Here is a 27,185-nt window from a genome sequence, read left to right as displayed (position 1 = left end):
CTTGTAAAACATTAAAGTGTTTCTGCTTTTGAAACTGCAACCTGTAAGTAAGCTCCAGTTGCTGGGCAAACATGCATATGATTGCCTGAAAATTTCATAAATATGTCAAATAGTAACCTTGTTTATACTGACTGATGATGCATTTTATGATAAAGCAGTAAAATACATTTAGATTTAATAAGAAAGTATTTCACATATTAATTTTTCTCCAAAATCTGTTTTTCTCCCCCCCCCCCGCCAAAGAGTCCCATCCCCTGCCTGCATCCGCATTTCTTATTTTTTCACCAATATGGACCATGCTGCATTGTTCAAGAGGGTTGGGGCACAGGGGATCTGAAAGGGAATAGAAAACTGTTTGTGAACTTCCATGAGTTGACATACTGGTAAATTCAGTGAACTAAACTTTCTTAAAGTCTGAACTGTTGCGGATGTGGCAGCGTCCTGGTACACGCTACCTAAAACATTCTGACTGGTGGTAGGTGCAAGTTTGGAAGGCTGAGTTGTGACGTGTAAGGCAGGCCGCTGTGTTCACTCAGTTGATTAATCAACCTAAGTTGATGGGATCTAAATGCACATGTTCACAGCTTTGATTTACACAGATCACAATGCAACTTGATTGTTCTTCTTGTTTGTTTCATGCCTGGTGTTCCATCTTAGCGTGACAGATTTTTTTGAGTGCCGCAGCACTGTTTGCATATCCAATAGTATAGCATTGCAGAAAGATGAAGGGAAAGCGTAGTTACTGTTTGCTTGACTTGGTTAACACTAAAAGGAGGATGTTGATTTAACCTTTCTTTTTGTAAATCAACACATGACAGACTGTGGATAATCGGGATTTGTGACTTCATGTGGCAAAGCCTGCCAGATGATTGTAAAATAGGCAGCACCACGTCAGAACAATGCATCTCTGTTCTTTTTAAGAGTTCTGGGACAATGTTTGTAAGATGCACCTTGTGTTTTCCCAGTGTACCAGTCCAGTATAGCCTCCTCTCCCAACTATTGTAGCATTGCCACCACACTGAGATAAGAGAAACTGAATTTATTTTATATCTCCATAAGCTGGATCTCTTAAATAGTTTCTCGGGGCTCTTCTCAGGTGGCACTGATGCCATAGCCTAGCTCCTTTCATTGCTACTTGGGTAATGCAAGAAGTCTCTAGTACCATTGTTGACCCTGTTTTGGGAGGTGGCGTAGAGTGCATCTTCCAGGCTTGGGTATGTCAGCACAGGAACACAGAAGGCAGACGCACTATAGTGGCTTCCTTGTTTCATATTAGAAAGGGCTCTTAGAGGATAGAGAATTATTACTGTAAGTAATAAGTGAGGGCCTACTTTTGAATGGAGACCAGCCTGGTGGATAAATTTTTTAAAATCTTGAATTTGGCAGTATGCTTATATTGAGAAATGATATTCTAGTGAGGCATGTATTTAACCTGACAATAATTGAATCCCGTGTGAAAGTCATGGTTTGCTTTTTTAAAATTTGGTCAGGTAAATGAAGTATGATAGAAAGGGTAATGGAAAGGATTTCCAAGCTTTTGGAAGAAACAGAAGGTGGACAAAAGTCTACTTAATTCTGGGTTCCTACCATGGAGGCCAAAGGAACTGGGCCTGCTGAAGAAGCAAGTGGGTAAGGAGCCCCCACTGGCCGGAAGTTCCTTGTCCCTGCTATAAAGTGATGGGGAATTGTTGTTCGGTGTCCTGAATAGTATCTTGTCAGATCATCCTAGAATCAGGATTAAGGCTGTAACTTTTAATTGCTAGCTTAGCTGAATACAACTTTAATGAACTAATGCATGGGAGCAAATTATCAGTGAGACTGATTCAGGGGTAAACTTAATGGGGTTTTTTATCAACTCTTGTGTCTTACAGTAATAAGAAATAAGAAATGTAAGAGGAAAGTTAAGATGGCTTACTCCAAGTCACCTATGCATTTGTAAACTATATAACTATTACTTCTATCTCCTCAAAAAGCATCTTTATTAAGTTTTTGATGATACGCAAATTCATGTTAATTTGAATCAGTCAGTGAACTAATCAGTTAAAATAGGTGAGTTAATCAACTAAAATCTTCAGGGCTTAACTCCTTTGTTTGATTGAAGATTCTGTTTGATATAGCGCCACCAATAAAATATACTTAGAGCTGGAAATGTTTGGTTCTTCATTCTTCCCACTGACATCTTTTGGATTGCATCTAAAACTCCTTCCTTTGGATGCAACCCTGTGAGACAAGGTAAACAAACTGCAGTCCGCTCTTATGAAGAAAACTCATAATGCGCAACAGTACTCCCTCTACCTAGCCCCCAGTTCTGTGATATTTAGCCTTTCTGTCAGAGTGTAAGTGTGTCTTTCCAGGGAAACACCTGTTAATATAACTCTTCCCTTTTTTTTCTTTTTCAGGTTGATTAGGCATTTGACCTTCAGCCAAATCTACTAGTTCCAGAAATATGTGGAATATGGTTGTAAGTTTTGCTCTGTGTAGTAAAGATTCAAACAACATGGCTTCTCAAAGTTGAAAAACACTGCATAAAAAGACGGTAGCAATGTTTCTGGGTTATATCAAAGACCCACATCTTCGTACTGTACAACATGTGGATAACAGAGAACTTTAAATAATATAACCATCATGTGAAGTAGGGGGACCTTGTCGGATCTGCCTGATCCAAAACAGTAAGAGGTTGCAGGTATGTAGAAGTTGATTTATCAGCACTTTCTCATTTTCATCCGTAGATTGGCAGAGGACCTAGCAGATCATTCACTTTGATGATGAAAGGCTGAATCCAAATACTTCATTTGTGTTTCTTCTAGGTGCAAAGTGAAGGCCATTTCATGCCCTCTTCATGTAAATATAATAGGAAATATTTCTAAAGATTAAAAGATAATTCATCCTAACTTAAACACTGGCAGTGGCAGGAAATGTCACATTTTAAGACCTGTTTCCAAGGAGTCCTTTGGAAGCTGGATGCCATGACAACTTATATTAGCCAGTAACAAAGAATGACAAAAAGAGTAAAGTTGGTAATTTAAACACCATTCAGTAGAATATTGATTTTGGATATTTTGTTTGGTTCAAAATTCAGAACTACTTTTGATGTTTCTAGATAAAGTACAGCAGTAATTTTCAATGATCCTAATTATATTTTGGCGGAAAACCTCCACTGAATTTAGTGGAACATTTTGTACTTAACACTGGGCATACATTGGTTAGAGCAGTTGCTCCAGCTTTTCTTGGTAAGGAACATGGTGCTTTGTGATTTGGAGGATTCTTCTTTGTCCTGGAAGTAACACTGTTTGGAAGAAACATTCAGTCTAGTTTTAGATAGTGATAGTAATCTAGTTGGTGTAATTGTGCTGTTCTGTCATCCTTACTGTAGGACTTCTTACAAAGTCATATTGCTTCTTTCTGCAATTTTACATTGACTGGAAATAAGTGGAAATACCTACCACAATTAGTGTAGTATTTTCTGATTGCTGAAGTTGCAAATTTTTACATTTAGTTCAAGGAAAATAAGAGAAGGATAGACAAAAAGTCACAGGTTAAAAATGCCTCTAATGAATGTTTGATGGAAGATATATTTATGCCTTAGTGAATTTTAGCATATTATAGAATGGTTTTATGAAGAGGCATTTATTAACGAAGCTTTTCACAGAAAATACAAGCTATCACAAACTTGAATTTAATGTTTGTTTATTATTCAAGTTTTTCTATACTGTCTTATATTTTATAATTCTCAAAACTGCTTACAAGATTAAATTAATACCAATAGCAGTTGCCTGGAGGTGACCACTATTTGTCTGCCTTTTTCAGTACATTTCCTTCTAACACTAAGGGAATGATTCTATGCATCCTAGATAGTGTCCAGTGGGGAAGATACAGAAGAGTTCTGATTCCCAGTTTCCAGGTCTGAGATACCACTCTGAACCTAGAGCAGGGAATTGGGGCTCTGATTCCCTGAACCACCCCCTCTCAGCTGGCACAGAATGAATCATGCCAACTGCTCTGTAAGGTTGGGAAAGCCATCTCAGTGGGGCAGAAAGGGAGGTATTTCAGGGACCAGAGAATGGAGGAGGCTGGAACTGCCAGGGTATCTGATATGCTGAAGCTGCTCACAACTCTGTTCTAAGATACCTTTGCTAAATGGCCATCTAGTAAGAATGCAGAGCAAGAGAAGTGGGAGTTGAATATTGCCCCCACCATTCCTCCCACTCTGCATTTGGGGGCTTACAGGCATCCCCATAGGACTGCATTCCAAATTATGGAATGATTTCTCAGGTAGGAGAGATAGTGGGGTTATAGCTAGACACCTAACATATCATTAAAGGTTCTCTAACTTCTTGAATCAAAGCATTGGTAGAAATACTTTGCCTTTTCTGCCATTCACTAAAAATAGTCTTGGTAGTGAGCCGGTTTGAACAATCATGGTTTAAGCCATGATGGTTTGTGATACATGGTGTGTTGCCATGGTTTATTGTGTTGCCTGAATTCAGATAGGAGCTGTGTAACGTCTAAACAACCCTAAAATAAACCTGCAACAGAACATGGATTATGTGAGGATTGTTTGACCTTTGGACAACCATGGTGGACTATGGGTGACCCTGAGAACCTGGTCAGTCTCCAGTTTACCAAAGCTATAAGACTTGGTGTTCACCGATTCTAACTACCTGCCGTATTTAAAGGGGCTGTTTTCATGTTCATTCCTTCCGAATTTTCAACTTCTAGAGGCATGCTTCCATGTGTCATCAAAATAAATGTTTTCTCATTCTAAGTACAGACAATCTCTTTCCATTTCCTGAAGAAGAAAAGCACAAATGTCAGCTGCTATTTTGATCTAACTGCTCTAAAATGGGATGCTTGAATTTGCCTCTTTCCTCAAATAAAAAGAAAATGAGCATGCTTCCTAGATTTAATTATGCAATGGTACTTTAAATTGCTAGACAAAATTTCTTTCTTTGCAGCTACGTTTTTGTGTGGTTTTTCTGGGGGTAGAGGAAAGTAGGACCAACAGGCACATGCATATACCACGTACTCAAGAGCTAGTGTTGAAGTAACCAAAGTATGCTGGGAAATTTAAAACATTTTAATGCACCAATTTGAAAATCATCTCTTTGACTTTTCTTTTGTAATTTATTTTATTCCAACCTTCATACAGGATAGTATATGGGTCTTCCCCTTCCCCCGCCACCCTCCACCCCTGTTTTATATTCACAGAACTATCTTGTGCAGTAACCTGGCTAAGAGGTAGAGATTGGTCCAAGGTCACTTACTGAGCTTCAGAATGGAGTGAGGATTTGACCTTGGGTCTCCACATTCTTCCACATGAACTACTATAACTTGCCTTCCCCCCCCTTTTTCCCCTTCTCTTGGAAAATGCAGACTTGAAGGGGCTGCAAAACTATGTAAACATAGGCCCATTGCCACTGCAAAGGTAAAGTTTCACTTCCTACCCACTCTAACTGTTTTTCTGTCCATGTGAGAGTGAACAAGTTCCTCTATTTTTCTTTCTCTGCAGATAGGAAAGTTGCTGTGGGCGGCAGTAAGTTAGGTTCTTCGTCGTGGCCTCTGTGCATCACACATATGGGTGCTGCACCTGCGCAGTGCCTTTGGCCGGAAGATTACAAGCTAACGGTTTATTTTGGCGGGAAAAAGCTCCGCTCCCCCTCCCCCACAGCCTATAAAGAGCAGAGCGTCCGCCATTTTGTTCAGTCTTTGCGACCGCCGTTCACTGTGCCTCGTGCCGCTTTCGACTATCACTTTGATCGTTATTCGTAGCCTGTTTTTTCTCCTTTTACTCCCAGTTTTATATCCCTGATAGTTCTTGTTAGCACTAGTTATTCTGCAGTTCTATCGTTCTACCATTCTATTTTCTTCTTCTAAAAAAAAAAAAAACCCCAAAAAAATATATTCTTACCCTCTGCACTGTCTCCCTTTTTCTTCTTCTTGCGATGGCGCAGCGAGCGGCCTTCCGCAAATGTGCAGAGTGCAGGTCGAAGATGTCACCATCTGACCCGCACGACCTATGCCTCCTCTGCTTGGGGGAGGGGCATAGGACCGACAGGTGCTCCCACTGTCTGGCCTTCTCCAAGCAGGCCAGAAAAAATCGGGAGAACCACCTCCGGAGGCTCCTGTGGGATCAGGCTCTTATGCAGTCCGACCCACTGGTCGCCGCTCCGAAGCCTGGCCCAGATGCGGTGGTCCCACCCTCCTGCCCATCGGACAAAGGTGCCTCTACTTTGAGGGCCCCACCAGCTTCTCCCAAAAAGAAAAGCGAGAAGCGCAAGCATGCCAATGCCGACAAATCGGCCAAAAAGGCCAGGAAAGAGAAGCCCTCTAAGCCGGCCCAAAAGGCGAAGGATCCGGACCGACCCCGACACCGTGTCTCGGGTTCGACGGCAGTGTCGGTACTGGCGCCAACCACCGTACCGACCCCACCCGAGCCGGCGCTCCAGGCAGCCATGAGGGTTACCCCTCAAGGGTCTCCCTGTTGTGTGGCTGACCCACCGACCAAACCGCTTCCATCTCTCCAGCGGGGCTCGATCTCTGACAGAGAGATTCAGGACTCTCCCCACAGGGCTAGGTCACCAACGCCTATGCCCATGACCACACTGGAGGCGGATGTTGTCGAATCCTCGCCCAGGGCCCGCCGGAGCCGCTCCAGGGAGCAGTGATCCGAGCAATTCGAGGACTGGCGTCGCTCCTACTACCCATCTTGGGGTGAGCCATACTCGACTGGGTACTATCCTGTGCCGAGAGATCGGTCCCCACCACGCTCTCGTGATCACCCGCTGCCTCTGGATCCAAGGCGCACATCCCCGGTACCCTGGGATGAAAGCAGCCGGTCCACTTTGCCAGTGGAGTCTTCTTCTTCGGCCCCTCCGTACTACGGCGCGGACTCCGATGACTCGGACATCAATTCTACCTCTCCCAACGTCGTGGTGACCTCCCAGGGCCCCGCATCACCGGACGAGTCGCACGTTTCTTTTGCGGAGCTGATGTCCAGGCTCGTCCAATCCCTGGACATCGACGCCGTCCAGTGGCCAAGACCGTCTACAGATAAAATCTATGACGTCGTCCGCGGGGAGCAGTCCACCTCCATCGTCCTGCCCCTGATTACCACCCTACGGCAGGTGATGACCCAGCCCTGGGACTTGCCCTCTCACCCTCAACCAACTTCGCGGAGGTACGAAGCCATGTACCGGGTTTGGGAGGAGGACATACATACCATTCCTCCTCCAACACCCCAAGCCGAACTTGGTCGTGGTGGAGTCCTCCCAGGGAAGAGAGGCAAGGGGTCACACCTAGCCACGAGATAAGAAGGGCCGCAAGATCGACTCCCTGGCCAGGAGGGTCTACGCAGTTTCAGGCTTGGGGCTGCGTATCTCAAACTACGAGGCGACGTTGGCGAGATACCAGTATTTTATAATGCAGTGCCTCCACAACGTCGTCTTGGCCCTCCCAGACCAACAAGGCGAATTGGCCAAAGTCTTGATTAAGGAGGCGATGCACGTCGCGGTGCAACAGTTGTCCACAGCCAGGCACCAACTTCCTGGAATTGTTGGCCATGTTCAAAGCCCTACGCTCTTTCAAAGATGTTCTTCAACATCGGGTTGTTCAGATAACATCGGACAACATAGCCACCGTTTTTTATCTGAACAAGCAAGGCGGGACGAAGTCTCCAACCCTGGCCAGACTTTCTATGCAGATCTGGGACTGGTGCATTTCGAGAGATATTACGATAATAGCAGTCCATCTGGCCGGTACGGACAACGTGGAAGCAGATCTTCTCAGCAGGCGCATGCTCATTTCTCACGAATGGGAACTGGACCCCCAGACACACGATGACCTTTTCCATCACTGGGGGTTCCCCAACGTGGACTTGTTCGCCATACAACAGAACAAGGTGTGTGCGACTTTCTGCTCGAGAGCGGGAATCGGACACGAATTCCTAGGGGACGCCTTCATGATTCCATGGAACAATCTGAATTTCTACGCCTTCCCACCAATTCCACTGGTGATGAGAGTCATAGCGAAGATTGTTTGCAATCGGGCCACAGGGATACTAATTACTCCTTGGTGGCCACGCCAACCTTGGTGTTCCACACTGCTGGACATTTGTCATGGGGAATACCTACATCTTCCACCGCTCCCGTTCTTGATAACCCCGAAAGATGGCGCACTTCGTCACCCAGATATATTATCGTTAAAACTAACAGCGTGGCGAATCCGATAGCTAACTTCACTACGTCTCTACCAGTCACTACTCCAAGGGGTTCGAATCCGACCTTCAGATGCACTACTGTCCTCGTTACGTCTACACCGACAACTACTTCAAAAGGTTCGAACTCTGCTTTCGAACCCAATACAGTTGCAACCTCCGAATCCGCTGGGGACGGCACTGCACCAGCACTGTCAGATTTGACTACTGTGCCATCGAATCCGACAGCCTTTCATCCGGACATTCAGTACATATTGGACTCCGCTTTAAAGCCTTCTACACAGAGGTCTTACGAAGCTAAATGGAAGCGTTTCTCTGCCTTTGCTGACTCTTGTTCATTCTCTCCATTTACATCGTCAATTCCTCAAATTCTTCAGTTCCTCCTGGAATTACACCACTCTGGACTGAAACCATCTTCGATTAAAGTATATACGGCGGCCATCGCCTATCATCGGGGTATGGTGGATGGTTCGTCCATTTTCTCCCAAACTACTATTAAAAGGTTTTTGAAGGGACTTTATAATCTGAATCCGTCGATCAGACCAGTAATGCCCACCTGGAGTCTCTCTGTTGTTCTGCAGGCGCTTACAGAGAGCTCCTTTCAAACCGTTGGCCACAGTCGATTTACGTCTTGTCTCATGGAAGACAGCATTCCTAGTTGCGGTTACCTTAGCCTGGAGGGCCAGCGAACTCTGCGCTTTGCGCGTAGACCCACCTTGTCTCAATTTTCATAGAGAAAAGGTTGTCCTGTGGCTCGATCCATCTTTTCTGCCTAAGGTATCCACACCCTTTCACATGGGGCAAGATACTATTTTACCTGCCTTTTTCCGGCTCTGTCTACTCCGTTAGAAAGGACATTACATTCACTTGACGTTTGACGCTGTTTAGCATTCTGCAGATCTGAGTCTATCTGATGTTCACATAGACTTTTCATTAAATATGCTACCAGGGGCCAAGGTACCCCTGTCACTCCGCAGAGACTTTCTAAGTGGATAGTTCATACCATCACCCTGTCTTACCAACTGGCCAATATTGACTTGCCCACTACCCCTCGAGGCCATTCAACTAGGGCTGTGGCTACCTCATCGGCCTTCGCATCGGGAATACCAATGGACGATGTATGTAGAGCTGCTACTTGGGCGAATCCTTGCACTTTCGCCAAACATTACCGCTTCGACGTCCACAGTCGACAAGATTGTTCCTTCGGCAGAGCCGTTCTTTCATCTGTTCTTCATTGAGGACACCTTCCCTCCTCCGTTGTGGTAAGCTTGTTAATCTACCCATATGTGTGATGCACAGAGGCCACGACGAAAAGCAGCTTGCTTACCTGTAACTGATGTTCTTCGAGTGGCCATCTGTGCAGTCACACAACCCACCCGCCAGCCCTGCTCGGTGTCGGTGAGTGGACCTCTGTCGTTATTGAATGTTATCATTGTTTCTTGGTACCGATATTCATTGTTCTCTCGGTACCGATACTGTTCACGGTAGAACTCATTTACAAGTCATTTTTTCCACAAGAGGGCGTCCGTTCAGTCATCAAAGACTGAACAAAATGGCGGACGCTCCGCTCTTTATAGGCTGTGGGGGAGGGGGAGCAGAGCTTTTTCCCGCCAAAATAAACTGTTAGCTTGTAATCTTCCGGCCAAAGGCACTGCGCAGGCGCAGCACCCATATGTGTGACTGCACAGATGGCCACTCGAAGAACATCAGTTACAGGTAAGCATCCTGCTTTTGCAAAACATAATGCCACAATCCAGTTAACAGGAAAATGCCTCCCTGAACATTTTACTTAAAAATGGGTGAAAATCAGTCTTGGGACTGCCGGGAGCCATAGCAAGGCTCTCAAGTTTCTCAAATAATCTGCCACTAAGACAGTCATTTCCTTTTCCTAAAAAAGGGCACACACTAGACATTTTACAGAAAGCTAGCATTCTTGGGAAGTAGAGTTGTACAGAAACTGCACTTCTTGTGTAAGACAAGTATTACATGTTTGCATCTTAATAGCTTTTGACTGGTAACTGTTCTCAAGTTCTGAACCTGAAGCCGCACCATGAAATACTATAGGCTTCCTGCTTTGGTAGCAGAAAATTAAGTCTGTCAGTGTAAAGAGTCACCTTGAGACTTGCTCCTAAAATCCCTTGCAATGAGCAAGGTTTTTATGATGATTTACTTAAGAGGACAAGAGGATTAAAACAAAGAATCCTGTGAACAAAGTTCAGAGAGGTTTATAACCTCGGTATATCCACACATGTTCTATTCACGCATGCATGTGCACACACAACCAAAGGCCTCCTAAGATAGCAAAAAGACAATTGTCCACAAGCTGATGTGTTTCACTTGGTACAAATGTAACGAAGTTTTCATGACACTTTGCTTATAAGTAGTTTGGAAAGAGCACTCAAGAAGGGTTTATTCTACTGTACTCTGATTATAGAGAAATTGCTTCATTCAGATATGAAAGTTCTTGCCTTGAGAGCAACGCCTGTTAAGCAACGGTTGGAGTGGGGAGCTGGAACACATTTCACTCAAGCAAGGAGGAGGTAGTGTTTTGCAATTTGGAGCAGAATTTTGTTAGGGGAGGGGATAACAATATCAGCTATCAGCTAAAGAATTTAAGTCATGGTAATCTGATTGTTGCCCAGCCTTCGTTCCATATCTGTTTGTGACTGACTGCATCATGGGCAGGGCTATGTGGCCTCTTGCCTGTGGCAAGAAGACCATGTACCTGGTAGCCATACCTTTTGTTTTGGCAAACCTCTTCTGCATTGCCCATCCAAGGTTGATGATTCTACTGTTTTTGTCTCCTCTTCTGCTTGGGTGATATTACCATAAAGAACAAGGAAATTAGTAGTGATTGTGAAATATGCTTACAAGCTCCCTAAATATTGCTGTATTTTTATTTAGGTTTTCCTGCAGAAATTTGCAAACATAGACTTTTGATAACATTAAGAGAAGATCACTAACAAAATGCCTCCACGACCTTCGTCCGGTGAATTGTGGGGCATCCACTTGATGCCACCAAGAATCCTAGTAGAGTGTCTTCTACCTAATGGTATGATAGTGACTTTAGAATGCCTCCGTGAGGCCACCCTGTTAAATATCAAACATGAACTCTTTAAAGAAGCTAGAAAATACCCTCTCTATCAGCTCCTTCAAGATGAGTCATCTTACATTTTCGTAAGTGTTACACAAGAAGCAGAAAAAGAAGAATTTTTTGATGAAACACGGCGACTATGTGACTTGCGACTCTTCCAGCCTTTTTTAAAAGTGATTGAACCAGAAGGAAACAGAGATGAGAAAATCCTGAATCGAGAAATTGGTGAGACTTGCTATATTCATCTTACAAGTATTTATAAGCCAGTAGTCTGTCAGATGATATTTAGAGTGGTATATGATTTAAAGTATATGCAAGAAAAGAATTTACAAGTTTCCTTCCCCCAAAGTTAAGGGCAATTGATATAAGCCATCCAGAGAGCCCTATGGGCTATGGGGTGGCATACAAATGTCAGAAAAGAAATGAAGTCCCAGTTAATTATCATATGATAAAGCCAATACATCAACTGTATTTGCACGTCATGCAAATGTGTGTAGTAGTGGGAACGCTTGCAGGGAGGAAGTTTTGCCTTGTTGTGTTCTAGAGCAATACATGGCAATTAATGTTAACTGTGGCTAATTTCAAACAGGCCCCCTTCAAACCATGTTTCTGAACCTGCCTTGTGAAACTAACTTTCTTTTACCCTCCCACCTGCACATGTTACAGTGACAACAGCCCCTGCAGCCCTTTTACTTGAGCTAGGAAACTACCTCACCTAAGCACCATAGCATCTCTAATCTTACCTGCCTTACCAAGCAGGATAGCCATAGTGAAGGTGTGTTAAATGTCTTTCAGTCTGAGGACTGGATTCCAGTCTGGAGAAGTTCTTGGTGAGCAGAGCAAAAATGCAGGACCAACAGCTTATTTTAGCTTACTGTTTTCCTTATCTGTAAGCAAGCATTAGGAAGAGCATTGCAACCTTTTAGAACATGGGGGGATGTTCCAAAAGCCAGGAAATAATGCCTGGTGGTTGGGAGAAAGGATCTTGGATGGCCAAAGTTTGTCCCAAGCCTGGGTTTCTGCATCCCTTCTGTACTGGATGCTTCAAGGTCACTTGGGTGCAACAAGCTTCTCCAGCACAGCCCTTCAGTGTCAGCCTTTGTGAACAGTTGTTGTAGCAGCCCTGCCATTCCAGCCAAGAAGAAAGAGCTGAGCGCAGGGAAAAGGTCTCCAGCAAGTTTTTGAGTGGCTTGTGCAGGGAGAGGAAATGACACTGAGGGCTCACTTTCCAACAGTATTTCAAAGAACACTGCTTTCTTTTTTAGGTTTTGCTATTGGCATGCCTGTCTGCGAATTTGACTTGGTTAAAGATCCAGAAGTTCAGGACTTCAGAAGAAATATCCTTAATGTTTGTAAAGAAGCAGTAGAACTGCGAGATGTTAATGCACCCCATAGTAGAGCATTGTATGTGTGTCCCCCAAACATAGAATCTTCATCTGAGTTGCCCAAGCATATATACAATAAACTTGACAAAGGTAAAAAAGAATGCTGTAGCAATTCATTGCAGTTGTTCAGATATCTGAATGAGAACTTGCCTGGACTGTGAGATTTCCAGAAACTTTGATGCTCATGTTTCCCTTATGTCATGATAATCTACTCAGTGCAAATAGATTTTTTGAAGATATGATATAGCCAGCGCAGTGCATTCACTCTGTTTTTCTGCTTGAGCAACATTACAAGTTTCTATTCTGGATTAACATTAAGGACTGCATAAAGCAGTCTTCATTTAGGTATGCTGAAGGGATTGATTCCCCAGATGGTTAGCACTGTGACACTCCCTGGCTCTGTTCCTTTCTCATCCCTTTTTCCTGCCACGTAAGAACCTAGTTTGGTAGATTAAATTAGTCTATGGCTTGTTGTACCAATCCTAAAGATGCATCTCTTGGTTGGAGTATTTAATTATGTTTGTGTCTACATATTCCTTAAAGGAGATGCTTGGGTGGCAGTCATTGGCTGAACAAATTGGGACAGGACTTTTCTACTTTTGCTATGAGACTTTAATCATGGATGAAACCTGACACAGTTTCTTTCTCTTACAGGACAAATAATAGTGGTGATATGGGTTATAGTTTCCCCTAATAATGACAAGCAGAAGTACACCTTAAAAATCAATCATGATTATGTGCCAGAGCAAGTAATTGCTGAAGCAATCAGGAAAAAAACACGAAGTATGTTGCTGTCATCAGAACAACTAAAACTCTGTGTGTTAGAGTACCAGGGGAAGTATATATTAAAAGTATGTGGTTGTGATGAATACTTGCTAGAAAAACATCCCCTGAGTCAGTATAAGGTGAGTAAATATTGTGTATATTTTGGTCTTTCATGATGCTTGCAAGAGTTAGATATTTTAGACAGGCATATGTCAGTTTTTTAAAAAAATGAAATTGCTAAATCAGAGCACAAAAAATGAAGTACTGAAGCAGTTTGGGGTGCACGTGCGTGCGTGAGAGAGATTTACTGAGTTTGAGTGGCATATATTAAAGGTTTTGGTGTTTTCTTTTTGTGGTATTCACATAACTACCCTACAGCAAGGTGTGTGCTTAAATAAACCATTTTCCATTTTTAGGCAAATACATTTTCTGGAAACTTTAGAGGCATAGTCAAAGGCTTACATGCAACTGCTTTTGCAGTACCTTGTGTGAGGCATGCGAAACAGCACCACACAGAGCCTCCCATGAGGTGGAATATAGTCTGATACTGGAACAGGAGTTGGGGGAAAGTAAACTACTTGGTCCAGGACAAAGACTGGAATGCGGGATCTAGTGCACTGCTATATACAGGGTGTCCAAAAGTCACCATGCATAGGAAAAATTAACAAAGCCATGTTTAATAATATAATAAGGGAAAACTGTATAAGAGGAGACTTCGTGTGTATGGAAAGAGGTGGCCAACACATAGAGAATATTTTGTAAAAAATTTAATGAATACTTTGTAAATAGGTACATTTAGCTACTATTTCTCATTTCCCCCATGTATGGTGACTTTTGGGGCACCCTGTAGATCCATATGTTAGTATCTTTTTTAAAATATGGGTTGCATTCACCTGAAAGTTTTCAGGAGTAAAAGGGATAAGCCCTATCTGTCAGAACATTAGGAATTTACAGCTTCAATTCTGAGCTGATTTAGGGCAAAATCCTATGCAAGTTTAGACAGAAAAAAAGGATAATTGAATGTTTCCTTAGAAAGCAGGAAAGTTCTTTTCCTAGAATGAGACTTATCTGGAAGAAGGGCAGAATTAAAAAGTATTGTGTTCAAGAAGGATATTTAAACTTCTAGAGACTGAAAGTCCTGAAGAGAATTTTATGGTTACTATTTATTATTTCATTACTATACCCCCTTTCCCAGTAGCTGAAGTTCACTGTGTGGTTTTTACAAGAATCAGTAAAAGAAAATGAAATACAATAAAAATACTATAATAAGATGACATAACAAACTGTGTGGTGGGATGGTGCATTTATGTATCTTCATGGTGCTTTGTCAAATAGTCTTTTTGGGATGATGCATTTTTGCTACTAAATAAAACATTAATGCAGAAATCACTGAATGAGTTTCACTGCCAAAAGTTCTACACTGTCTTGGCTGTCCCCCAGTTTTTAGTTAATGTTTCTTTCTCTTCAATGAAAAGACAGGGAATGCAAAATACTATATTAGTAAGGAACCCATTTATGTGAGCATATATTTTCTGTAAGTACCGGTACAATAAAACAGCTTTGCCACCTTTTTTGGACTTTTCATTAGCATTAGCTCCTAGAATAACCTGGCCTTTCAGCCGATCTCAGATGCTAACTTCTTGAAAAGCTTGTACTGTGGTGCCTGCTTGGCCCTGACTAGCAAAATATTAACAATGCTGGCATTGTAATCTCTGCAATTAAGCAATGATGCCACCAAAACAGCATCCAGTATAATTATTGTGCTTTCCCCACCTTTTCCAGTACATCCGGAGCTGTATCATGCTTGGTCGAATGCCCAATTTGATGCTGATGGCTAAGGAAAGTCTTTACGCGCAGCTGCCAAAGGATACCTTTGCAATGCCATCTTATTCTAGGCGTATCTCCACAGCAACACCATATATGAATGGAGAGGCTTCTGCCAAATCCCTCTGGGTTATTAACAGCCATCTCAGAATAAAGATTCTCTGTGCTACCTATGTAAATGTAAATATTCGAGACATTGACAAGGTAAAAAAACCTCTGTGTGTCTGGAACCAGTTTGAGCATACCTCACATTCCTAATCTGTGGCTGCTAAAAAAATATTCTGGTTTCTGTATTTCTGCATAACCAGCCAGAGTCCTCTAAATCTCCAACTGTGGCTTTGGTCCTCATATTGGCAGTTTGGTCCAGGAGGAGACCAATAAAAAGGCCGTTGAGTGTTTCCAATCAGGATGACAGGCACACCTGCCACTGAAGTTATGTTTGCTTCCAATAGTACAGGTTTACAAGTCGAGTTGCTTTATGGTAGCTGTGCTGCAGTAACTCAGCTACCATCAGAGGACTCTCCAAAGGCTGAACCTGTTTCAGAAATTCTGTACAACTTTTGCATTTGCCCTGGCTTTTGGTAGTTAAGATTCATCTGATAGTAAATGATTTTGGCCAGGAATGTAAGAATAAGCTTTCAGTATTTTGCTTGCTTATATGCAAGTGGAGTAGACTGCATGTGGTTTGCTTGAACTTTGATACTTCTGTCATCATTTATAATTCATTGGAACCAGGAGGGGGATACCCAGGCAAATTTTGAGAAACAGGGAGTCCTCAAGTTATGAACAAACTGTTATAAATCCTGTTAATTTAAAAATTATTGTGGAAAATCATCATCACCATAGAGAGGAAGTGAAAGGAGGGAGGAGGGGGCCTTCCAAGCATGCCTTCCTGTCCTGCCCATCTGGAGAGGGAAATCTCTCTGGCATTTCCTTGCTGCAAAAAGGAGATACTGCTGAGTTTGGGTCATGGGGGTAGGAGAAACACAGAGATATTTGCAGTTTTTCCACTTTTTCCATTTATAGTTTTTCCTAATCCTAACCCTTGCAAATGAAATGTGGAGGGCTGACTAATGTACAAATTTGACATAAAGATGAATTTCCATTTTCTCAGGAACAAAACTTGTTTGTAACCTGGAGGCTGCCTGTATTTACATATTTTATGCACAGTGGTTCTGAATAACCTTGCAATTTCCACTGTACATTGAAATAAGTATGTCTTATTTACAGAGAAATAGATACTTAATTTGTAACTCCTGTTTTTAGGTACTAATATAGTTACATTTGTAAATGTACTATTTTCAGATCTATGTCCGAACTGGTATCTACCATGGTGGAGAGCAATTGTGTGATAATGTGAATACTCAGAGGGTGCCTTGCTCCAATCCGAGGTAAAGAATAGGACTAACTCAATTAGAAGAAACCTAGTGCTAAGAGTTGCACTTGCCTCTTCCTGCACTCCACTGGTGATAAATCTAGAATTAGCTTGATCAACTTCAGCAGCAAGAAGTACCAGGATTAAGTCTAGATTACAGCATTCTGCCGGCAATATAATTAGACTGTGAGCTAGTAGGAAATGTCTTAATATTCAACATATATAATGCCAGTAAAAGAAGATAAAATACTAGCTATCACTGTCTGTCAGATAATCAACAGCCATAAAAAATTTCTAGTCTGATCCAATTGTTAGGTCACCTTGATTGATGGGAAGTGAGTATGTGTATTGCACAGAATTAGGGACAGGTCACAACTTCAGTCAAGGTCACAGCCTAGCACTTATTCTACTTAGGAATGTAAATTTAACATTAAAAGCCCTGCAGGTCCAGATCAAAGCTCTATCTGGTCTAGCATTCTGTGTCTCATAGTGGCAAACCAAATATTTTTGCAAAGTTCAGAAGCAGGGTAAAAGAGCAATTGTTGTGCCTTGGTCTTCCCTTCAAGAAACTGGTATTCATTTTCATAACTCTCATGACTAATAGCGATTGATAGGTATGTCCTCCATTTAACCCCCTTTTAAAGTTATCTAAGATATTTAGCTGTAGTTGCATCTTGTGCTAGAGAATTCTGTAAGTGAATTACACATTGTCTGAAGTAGTACTTTACTTCTGTTGCCAGAATCTATTGCCTGTTGGTTTCCTTGAGTGATCCTGAGTTTTGATACTACAAAAGGAAGATAATTTCTCTGTCCACACAATTTTATAAACCTCTAGTTCCCAGCCCAACACTGCAGATTGTCTCATTTTCAAATGTAGTATATATTTGCCATGATGTACCTCTGGTCACAAATTTTGGTGCCAAAAGAGGTAGGGGTTACTTCCCAGATAAAATATAATGTGATACAGGCACTGTAGTTCAGTCTAGCACCCGAGTTATGGTTTGTGTTAAAGTAATCCACTTGCAAATCTGCAGTTTTCTTAATTTGCTGGTGTTTGCCAGTGATGTGTCATTGTGCCAAATGCTAAAATAATAACCCAACATCTGGCCTTGATGGCAATTGCCATGAAAGTTAATGTAGCTCATAAAACTGTGATAATATATCAGTAATGAGCAAACCTCTTGAATCTTGCCAAATGCCCTAAAATTACACTTGTGCAACAAAACTAGCAGAAATGGCTATAAATGGGCTCTCAGTCTATATATTCTATTTTTACACAGTTGATTTCCTTGGCAGTGTTTGACTGCCCCTACTGGAAGGATATCTTGCCTCAAATATCACTCCATTGTGTGTGAAGTGGATCAGGTGCAGTACTTATCCTAAATCCTGAAGCCTGGGAGTTTGTCATCTGATAGTTTCTCCTGCTAGGCACAGATAAGGGGAAACGACTCTATGAACCCCCAGTCTCAGAGTTTATGATGATATGGCTAATCCTGGCAAGGATTGGAAAGATCCTTGGCAGAGCCCAGGTTGTCTCCTAAGCTAGCAGTGGTAGCAGATAGGAAATAACTTAAGCAGTACCTTGCTAAATCAGACCTTGCTGAATTTACTTAATACTTAATTCTATCCGGGCTGAATTTAAGGGTTTAACTATGGCATACAAAGCCCTAAACGGCTTTGGACCACAGTATCTTCGGGAGTGCCTTACTCCATATATTCCTGCCTGTTGTTTAAGAGCGTCAACTGGCACCCTTGTACAAGTTCCCTTCCTCCAGGAGGTTAAGGGGGAGGTTGCAGGGAGGAGGGCCTTTTTTGTGGTGGCACCCCAATTACGGAGCACTCTGCTGCCAGAGTTTTGCTGGGCACCTACCTTACTGAGTTTCAGGTACCTGGCAAGAACTTTACTTTTCCAGTGCACCTTTGGCACCATCTAGACTACCCACATCAGTATACAGTTTTTAATTATATCAATGTATGTTTTATATAATGTTGTGAGCCATCCAGGGATTCAGTGTGATTGGACAGCCTAGAAACATCCCAAATAAATAAATAAATAAATAAATATTTCTGTTTAATTATTGTGACTTTGTTTTGTTTATTGTGATTTTATTACTGTTATTTATTGTTTTATATTGTAATAGCTTCCCAGAGAGCATATTGCTAACTGGTGGCTTTTAAACAAACAAACAAACAAACAAACAAACAGAAAGTTGGGGTTTGAGACGTCTTTACAATTGTCACCATGTATTTCGTATAATTTTCCCTAACTTTGCTTAAAATGATGGGGGTTGAGCTGGTATTTAACTTGAAATAGAGAGTGGTATTCTGGACATGCATACTAAATTTTGTTCTGTTATCTCAGTGTTCATGTGTTATTTTCTTATCCAATAACAACAAAACCAGAAAAACAAGCAGGCAAAACCAAATTAAACCAAAAATTTGCTTCCCTTATCTAAAATGTCAGCTTTGTGATTTGCCATATTATTTTAAAGTATTTTCATGCAACTTTTTTGGATGAATTCTTGAGTAAAGCTACCTCTTACCTCTCTTACAGATGGAATGAATGGCTGCAGTATGAGATGCACGTTCTTGATCTTCCACGTGCTGCTCGACTTTGCCTCTCTATTTGCTCCGTTAAAGGCCGGAAAGGTGCAAAGGAGGTAACATTCTTGTCATGAGTATTACAAAAACTTCAGCAGTGGGGAGAACTGCTGAACTATTAATTTAAAACAGCTTTTAAGTTATTCCTCAGTTTTGTACTCTGCCGATCTCTAAACAAACAGTAGCATTTACAACTTACTTTGTGATTCCCTATGTGACTTGAAAGTATGCTTCCCTAATTTTAATTCCTTTAAATCTGATCTTTCAGTGTGGTACTACTAGATGAGACTAAATGGTAATTATTTGCTCTTTTTAAGGAGCACTGTCCATTGGCGTGGGGGAATATTAATATGTTTGATTATACAGACACTCTTGTTTCTGGCAAAATGGCTCTGAATCTGTGGCCTGTACCTCATGGGTTGGAAGACCTCTTAAATCCCATTGGAGTCACTGGATCAAATCCAAATAAGGTAAATAATAATACGATATTCATGTCAGTCTTTAACTTATTTAGAAACATCTTGATGCATCCAATTGGGGGTGTTTCTGAGTTCATCCTACTGGTCTGCTGTTGACCAAGAACACATTGTCACTGTTTCCCAAATATAGCTAAGGTCTAGTACTCACAAACTTTTATGACCTTGAAGAAGCAGCCTGCAAAGTGGGGGAGCGGGGGTCCATGCACGAGATCACTATCTTACATTGTTAAAAATACATTTTATGTTATGTGTAGAGTTGCTTCCTAGAGACATTAGATTTGTTTCATATGTAAAATGGAATCTCTTCATCAGATGGCAGGTATAGAAGGACCAGTTGGAATTAACTAGAATGCAGTTTTGAACTGATGAAAGCCTGACATTAGGAAGCTAAAGTCAGGGCTTTATTACTTGTCAAGTAGCAGGTTTCCTTGATCTTCAAAACTCTTGTTCATTAAAAGTGTGACTGATTTGGCAGATGCTTCCACCATCGATGCTGCAATGCTGCCGCCACCAATTCCCTGGCCCCTTTTTGCAGTGCATAACCCTCTTCCCCAATCACCCACATACCACTCCAGAGGACGCTGCTTCTAAAAACCTTCCCAGTTCATGGAGGATGCTCAAGTGGTAGCACGCGTGTGGCCTTAGCCTTCAGGTGTCATTGGAAGCACTCCCTGGGGCTAAAAAGGGTGTGTTCTGCTGTCCTGTAACATAACCTGCTGGAGCTTGTTCTGTGTGATGCTTCTTTGACTGAGTGACCCTCTTGAGAGAGGGGGAAAATACAGCTATTTGTGGAACACATTAAAATGAAGTGTAACTTTGACCAAGTCAGAATAGAATCTGTTTTGATCTAGTACATTTAAGATGGATGGAACTACTTCATAGATGTATTAATTCCATCTTTTCACTCCTAGCTTCTGTATCTCACTACTGAAAGTATTACTTTAATCTTGGAACTGCTAATGCAGTGTTTGAATTATCGACTTTCCCTTTTAATCTTATCATAGTTTTCTTTCTATTGAATCATTTAAGATTTTAATGTGTCTGCATTATTTGCCGTACTAGTTTTCAAGATGTAACCACTCTTTATTCACAGTTGATATTATAATTTGCATGAATTAAGTATTCAGTAAACTTGGGTAATCTTTTTAGATTGGCCTCTGGTTTTATGACTGGCAATGCACTAAGTGTGCAATTCTTATGCTTGTTTAGACAGAGAAAATTCCTGCAATTCCTAGCATTTCCTAACTAGCCATGACTGGCTGGAGTAAGGACTTTTTCTGTGTAAATATGGCTAGGATTGTTCTCTAAGAGACTTGGATATTGGACAACAGGAGGGACACGCTTAGAATCTAAAAACAGGTGCCTGGTGCAGTTCAGAAACCTTTTACCACATTCTCTACTGTTTTCTAGCACCATCCTAAGACAATTTAATGTGTGGTAGAAGTACTTTTTCCTATCAGCAAGGAGATAAAAAGGAAGATGTGTGAGCATATGAAACTGCAGCATACCTTAATATCCCATTAGTAGGAAGCCGCAGGGAAATCCATGAAAAAAATTTAGGTCAATTGGGCTTATATATAGGAAAAGGATATATAGGAAATGGAGAGAGGCACATGGTACCTGGTTTTCTGTTGATTAGGAAGTAGCTGCCAATATTCATGAATATCTATTTCTTCCTGTGCAAGATGCCTACCTTATATTTATTTATTCATTTCATTTCTAAACTGCTGAAGAAATGAATTTACTGAAGCCTAGTACTCCAACTTAGAGAGTCACCTCAAATGGATATCATGCTTGATGGTATCAAAAGCTACTGAGAGATCAAGGAGAAGCAATGGGGTCGTCTCCCAACAGAGGTCATGATACAGGACAACCAGGGCTATTTCCATGGCAAAACCTGTCCTAAACTCCAATTCAAATAGATGCAGATAATCAGTCTCATCCAAGAGCATCTGGAGCTGGTCAGCAACTGCCAGCTCAAGGACCTTCCCAGGAAAGGAACATTTCCTACTGGCATAAAGTTATTCAGTTCTTCTGGGACCAGAGTTGATGTTTTTCAAGCACTTTGTCTTGAAATTGGCTTGCAAACATATCCACAGCATTCTTGGGGCCAACATGTCGTAAGCTAGAGAACCCTGAAATGTTCAACTGATCACATAGAGAAAATAGAGGCAAGGAGAAAGTATTTCTTTGCTGCCTTCATTGTCTGTAATGTACTAGCCCATTGGCACATACCAATGTTTGATTGTATCCCTCAGGAGTTTCCTCCATCTACTACCAAGCAATCTCTTGATTTGCTTCAGTGCTCTCAGCTCTGGGTTGTACTGCGGAGCTGTGTAAACTCTGCTTCAGAGAAGGTGCTCAGGAGCAATTGTGTCACCTGCCCAGGTCATTTCAATATTCTGCAGGTCAACCGGTTTTTTGGCAGAGGAGCCAGCCATATCAGCTGGAAAATCCCCCAGAGCCATCTGGATCCATTAGCTTCCCAGAGCAAACAAGTCCCCTACTCTAACGGAGGGGGAAAGCTGCTCTAAATATAAGTCATCTTAGGAAGTGCTCTGACCTTGACAAGAAGACCAGTTCAAATTTCTCCACCTCCAGATCACCATCTCCAGGGTCAGTTGAAAAAAACAAGCACAAAATGCACCCTGTTCTCTTTGTTGTGCTGATGACATGTTAGGGCAATTCCATGATTGTTCTAAGTCCTGAGGTGACCCAGATGAAGCACATTTGTCCCCCTGATCCACAAGTCTGGGAAATCTCAACAATACACCCAAGGCCTCATCTGTCCGCTCAGGTAGGGACATTGCAGAGCAGTGGGGCGGGCAATACCTAAGCAAATCCCCAGTCTGTCCTTTCACTCGGCACAAGGTGTAACCACTCCAGACTAGTTAGTTGTCAGCTGGACAGGGAGCCTGGAGAAGGGGAGGGAATCCCCTCAGACCACAGCAAACCCCACCACCCTGGTGTTCAGCCAAGCATCCCAGTAACAGAGCTGGGAGAAACTAACTGCCTTGACCAGGTTCTTGGTTATACATGCCAGATCAGCTGTCTCCTCCACTATTAGATAATGGATGCGGGAGAACTTACTCTGAACCAGTTTGGCATGTAAAAGCAGCATTCAGAAATTTAAGGGCAGGCTGATGGTGCAACCACAAAAATATGAGTGTGGGGAGGCTGGACTATGGTGCAGCCATTAACCCTCTGAACCATGTTTCTTTGATCTGACTAGCCTTCCTCCCAATGCCATTCTTCTCTCTAGCATCTACCACTTATTGGGACTCCCACAGGCCCCTCGCTCAGCCCCGTATCCTCTCTACCAGGCACGTGATCAGGTCTTAAAAGAGACAACCCCCAGCACATATGTGGAAAGCACAAGCCCCAGCTGACCTGATGTTATAGAGGTGGCCCTTGCCCTTGCCTTGCACACTGAAGTCCCTCCAGCTGCTGGTGCTGCCTCTTCAGTGGCAGGACTGTTCCGAGCAGCCCAACTTTTTGTAAACCAGCCCAAGAGGCTGGTTCGAACTCTGGCCAGTTGGCAGAGAGTCTGTTGGAGAAAGTGCTGTCCTGCATTTCATCCTGCATGGAGACCGCATTGTCTGGCCCTGTCAACAGGAGTCATCAGTAGCAAACAGAAAGCAGGATGGTCGTGTTCACAGTCATATTCTACCTGCCTTTGTAGTCCCTATCTGTGGGTGTCTGTTTTAAACCATAATAATACATAGAATTATACCTTCTTTCTCCTTAGGAAACTCCATGTTTGGAGCTGGAATTTGATTGCTTTAGCAGTCCTGTGAAATTTCCTGACATGTCAGTAATTGAAGAGTATGCCAACCGGACTACGCCTAGAGATCAGGGATTTAACTACAGTCACGCAGGGCTGGTAAGGGGTTCAGTTCAAACCTCAGCTCAGTCTTGAATGTAACCGGAGGCCATAGGCAAGGAAACAGCCTCCCCCTACAATATAAAGACAATCGTTTACCCATTGCATAGGGTTGTTGGGATTACGGAGATGATGTGAAGTGCTTAATGTTGTTATACAATGCTTAATAGTACTGGGAATGTGAATTCAGTGCTGGAGTTTCAGAGCACAGGAATGTTGAAGGGTGCTGGAAGCAATGCCAGGGGCTTTTCTCGGTGTTTAGAGGGCGCTGAAGCCCTTGGGAATGACTTTGCCCACCGAATGGCACAGCAAACTTCTGCCAGAAAAACACAAATAGAGTATAAGATAGGCAAGAGCTTTCAAATTAACACCTAAGTGTAGGTTAATTTTGAGTTGCTTAAACCACAGTTACATTGTGTCTGGCTTCACATGGCATGGACCAGCACCGACTCGGGTTAATTAGAAGGTGATACTCAGGATAGCTGAGAGAGACAACCCTGATAAATGAGGGTTAATTAACCCACAGTTTGCTGCCATTGTGTGCAAAGTGAGTTTCTGCCTGAATTTGCTCATTCTATCAGCAAATTCTCCCTAATGCCTAGTTGAAATATCCATTCTTACAATGTGAAGTCATTTGGTTTAGGTCCTACCCTCTAGAGCAGCAGGCAACAAACTTGCTTCATCAGTGTGACAGCCCTTCAAGAGAGCTTCAAGAGAGGTTTGAAGAGAGCTATTGAACCTCTTAATCTGCAGGCTTTTCACAGAGGATTTATTTCCAGGACCCTCGCTTTTGCTGCCAAATTCTGGATGCTTCCCATGTTAAAGTAAACCATTTTGATTAAAATAAAAACAAGTCCACATAGCATTTCAGCATTTGAAAACTGGTAGATTCATTAAAAAAAACTTGCCAAACAAACCATAGGTCACAAACTGGCATCGCGAGAGTGCTGTAGTGGTTCTGAGTGGATGGTTTAGTTTGGAACTATGATGAGTAACCTGGTCTGAAATGAAATAGGGAGCTCCTTTAGAGGGCTTGGAGAGGTCTTTTTGAAAATCTCCAAGCTACATGCACATCCTTGGCACCACAACATCTTGCAAGCAGTGCCTGTGCATAAATTGTCCTTTCAGCAGGATCTGGATACAAAGTAGGAGTCACTCGCTTTGCTACTATCTAGTGAAGAATGAAGATTTGAGTAGCACACCCATTGTATGAGTGATGTAGTTTGCTTGCTTATTTTACAGAGTAATAGACTAACTAGAGATAATGAATTAAGAGAGAGTGACAGAGAGCAGCTCCGTGCAATCTGCACTCGTGATCCCCTGTCTGAAATAACTGAGCAAGAAAAGGACTTCCTTTGGAGCCACAGGTGAGCAACTAGAGCTTCTAGCTGCGGCACTGCCCATGGTGCCATTAGCTCAAAGGGAGAGCTGTGAAAAATAGGTCAGGTAGTCATTGACACAAGTGCAACCTGTGTCCCAGAATTTCCTGGTTTGCATTTTGGGAGCTTATTCCATCTGCTAAGCAGACGAACTGCGATGTCTCCTAAGGATATCAGTACATTTCTGGGTGCAGTTCAAGTTGCTGGTATCAGCCCTAAATGATTAGAGACCAAGCTCTTTGATGAACCATCTCTTCTCATGTGACTTTGCACATCCAAAATAAGTTCATACTGCCCTTTCACATAGACCAAGTCCTTTTTTGGTAAAGTTTACTGCAAACTGTAAGAGAGCCTTTCTGTGGGAGTGCCCAATATGTGGAACTTCTTCCCCAAGAACTTAGGAGAATTATGTTCAGCCTGTACAGTTATTCTTCAAAGATCTCTTCAGAGTTTTAACTCTGTTGCACTTATTTGTTACTTTCATCCTTTTGCTTAGCATTGTGTTAACTTCTTTATTTTAATTATGTGGTTTGTTGTTTTTATCTTTGTTCTTTGGATTTTATCAACTTCTTTGAGCACCTTTGTTGAAAAGGAAAAATGGGGTCTAAATGCTAGTATAAAGAAATGGAAATAGATGTTTTTATTTGCCAACCAACATGCTAAATTAGGAATATGTGAGGAATCCTGGGATGGGTGTGTGTAGAATCCACTGGATTCCCTGAACTCTAGTCCGTTTTGCAGTGGCTCAAAGTCCAAGTCCCTGACGATTTGCAGGGTGCTCTCCAGGAATCAAGGCCCTCTCACACATCAAGTGCAGTCAGCATTTCAGAAACTGCAGTTGGCACTAAAGAAGGCCAGTTGTTAGGGAGTCACCAGTACAGCAGCCCCCGAGACTGCTGCACAAGCAGCGTCCCTCTTCTATGCCAGCTGCAGGTGCTTTTTGGGCTGTTGCAGCTGACCCAAAAGAAGGTTGCCAGTAGTGCAAGCAAGGGACCATGAGCATTCATGGACTTCCTCTTGGCTTGGCTCCTTTCGAAAGACCAGGGCAAGCACAGGAAGAAGCCCAGAAATGCTTGGAGGGACAGATTCCAATGAGCTTTGTCCCAACCCTTTGCTAAATGGATGTCTGAAAATAACCTTTCAAATAAAAATCCTTTCTTCTATGCAGGCAGCGCTGTCGAAATATACCAGAAATCCTACCTAAGCTGCTATTAGCTGTGAAATGGAACTCTAGAGATGAAGTTGCCCAGGTAGTGACTCCACTGTTGAACAGATGTTTAAATAATGGTGTGCGTTTTATTCCTCAATTTTTGCAACATGAAAAAACATGCTCAACATAATAACTTTTGTGAATGCTTGACAATGTGAGATAATATGGCATTATAGTTTTATTTCGCTTATTTAATAGAACATTTATAATATGGTAACTAGTAAGTTCCCTTTAGAAATTCAAAACGACACGGCAGTACTGATGCAATTTCTGCTTAATGTAATTATGGCCCATCATTAAGGTTTGGAAAAGCCACAGGTTAGTAGGCTTTGAAAAGGAGAGTGAACAAGGTAGGTTTAGTGGTAGCTATTGGCCATCATAGTCAGATGAAGCCTCTACATGTAGAGGAAATATGCTTCCGGACACCAGCTCCTTGAGGCCAAAAGGGTGAGACTGTCATCCCTGCCTGTGCACATCTAGAAGTATGTGTTCTCCCACTGTTAAAACTAGAGTACTGGATTAGGCATAATTTGGACCGTTTCAGCAAATCCAGTCCTGCGTTCTGATGACTGAAATAGATCCGTTGTTCTGTCCTGCACAGATGTACTGTTTGATAAAAGAATGGCCTTACATCAAGCACGAACAGGCAATGGAGCTTTTAGACTGCAACTATCCAGATCCAATGGTGCGAGCATTTGCAATTAGGTGTTTGGAAGAAGACTTGACAGATGACCAACTGTCCCAGTATTTGATTCAGCTGGTACAGGTACTGTGTTCTGTTTTAATCAACTGTGCCTATGTCTCATACGCTTGCATAGTAAAAGCTATATATTTAAACCAACTGTGCTAAGAAAAAAAGGAAGATCTGGGCAGGAGGTCCTTCTAAAGGAACCAACCCCGAAGGAGGCCAAGGGGACAGTAAATAGAAGAAAGGTGTTCTCGGTGGCCTTCAATTATGAAACAGGCTCCCCAAAGAAA

At 42.3% G+C, this 27,185-nt stretch overlaps 1 protein-coding gene across 1 annotated transcript in view; it reads left to right on the top strand.

Annotated features, from left to right (window-relative positions):
• Positions 1-27,185, top strand: part of PIK3CA (phosphatidylinositol-4,5-bisphosphate 3-kinase catalytic subunit alpha) — a 60,081-nt gene that overhangs the window by 14,613 nt on the left and 18,283 nt on the right. The window contains exons 2-13 of the mRNA XM_044434654.1: positions 2,400-2,683; positions 11,117-11,531; positions 12,572-12,781; positions 13,346-13,596; positions 15,239-15,484; positions 16,586-16,671; positions 19,210-19,315; positions 19,574-19,726; positions 23,484-23,618; positions 24,861-24,985; positions 26,166-26,247; positions 26,809-26,973. Coding sequence (XP_044290589.1) covers positions 11,180-11,531; positions 12,572-12,781; positions 13,346-13,596; positions 15,239-15,484; positions 16,586-16,671; positions 19,210-19,315; positions 19,574-19,726; positions 23,484-23,618; positions 24,861-24,985; positions 26,166-26,247; positions 26,809-26,973 — 1,911 coding nt within the window. The 5' untranslated portion in view covers positions 2,400-2,683; positions 11,117-11,179. The remainder of the gene's footprint in view (positions 1-2,399; positions 2,684-11,116; positions 11,532-12,571; positions 12,782-13,345; positions 13,597-15,238; positions 15,485-16,585; positions 16,672-19,209; positions 19,316-19,573; positions 19,727-23,483; positions 23,619-24,860; positions 24,986-26,165; positions 26,248-26,808; positions 26,974-27,185) is intronic.

The sequence above is a fragment of the Varanus komodoensis genome, unplaced genomic scaffold, assembly GCF_004798865.1.
Source record: "Varanus komodoensis strain SLA01 unplaced genomic scaffold, ASM479886v1 scaffold28, whole genome shotgun sequence".
NCBI lineage: Eukaryota > Metazoa > Chordata > Lepidosauria > Squamata > Varanidae > Varanus > Varanus komodoensis.
Note: the sequence above shows the minus strand (reverse complement) of the source record. Positions and strands in the feature narration are given on the sequence as shown.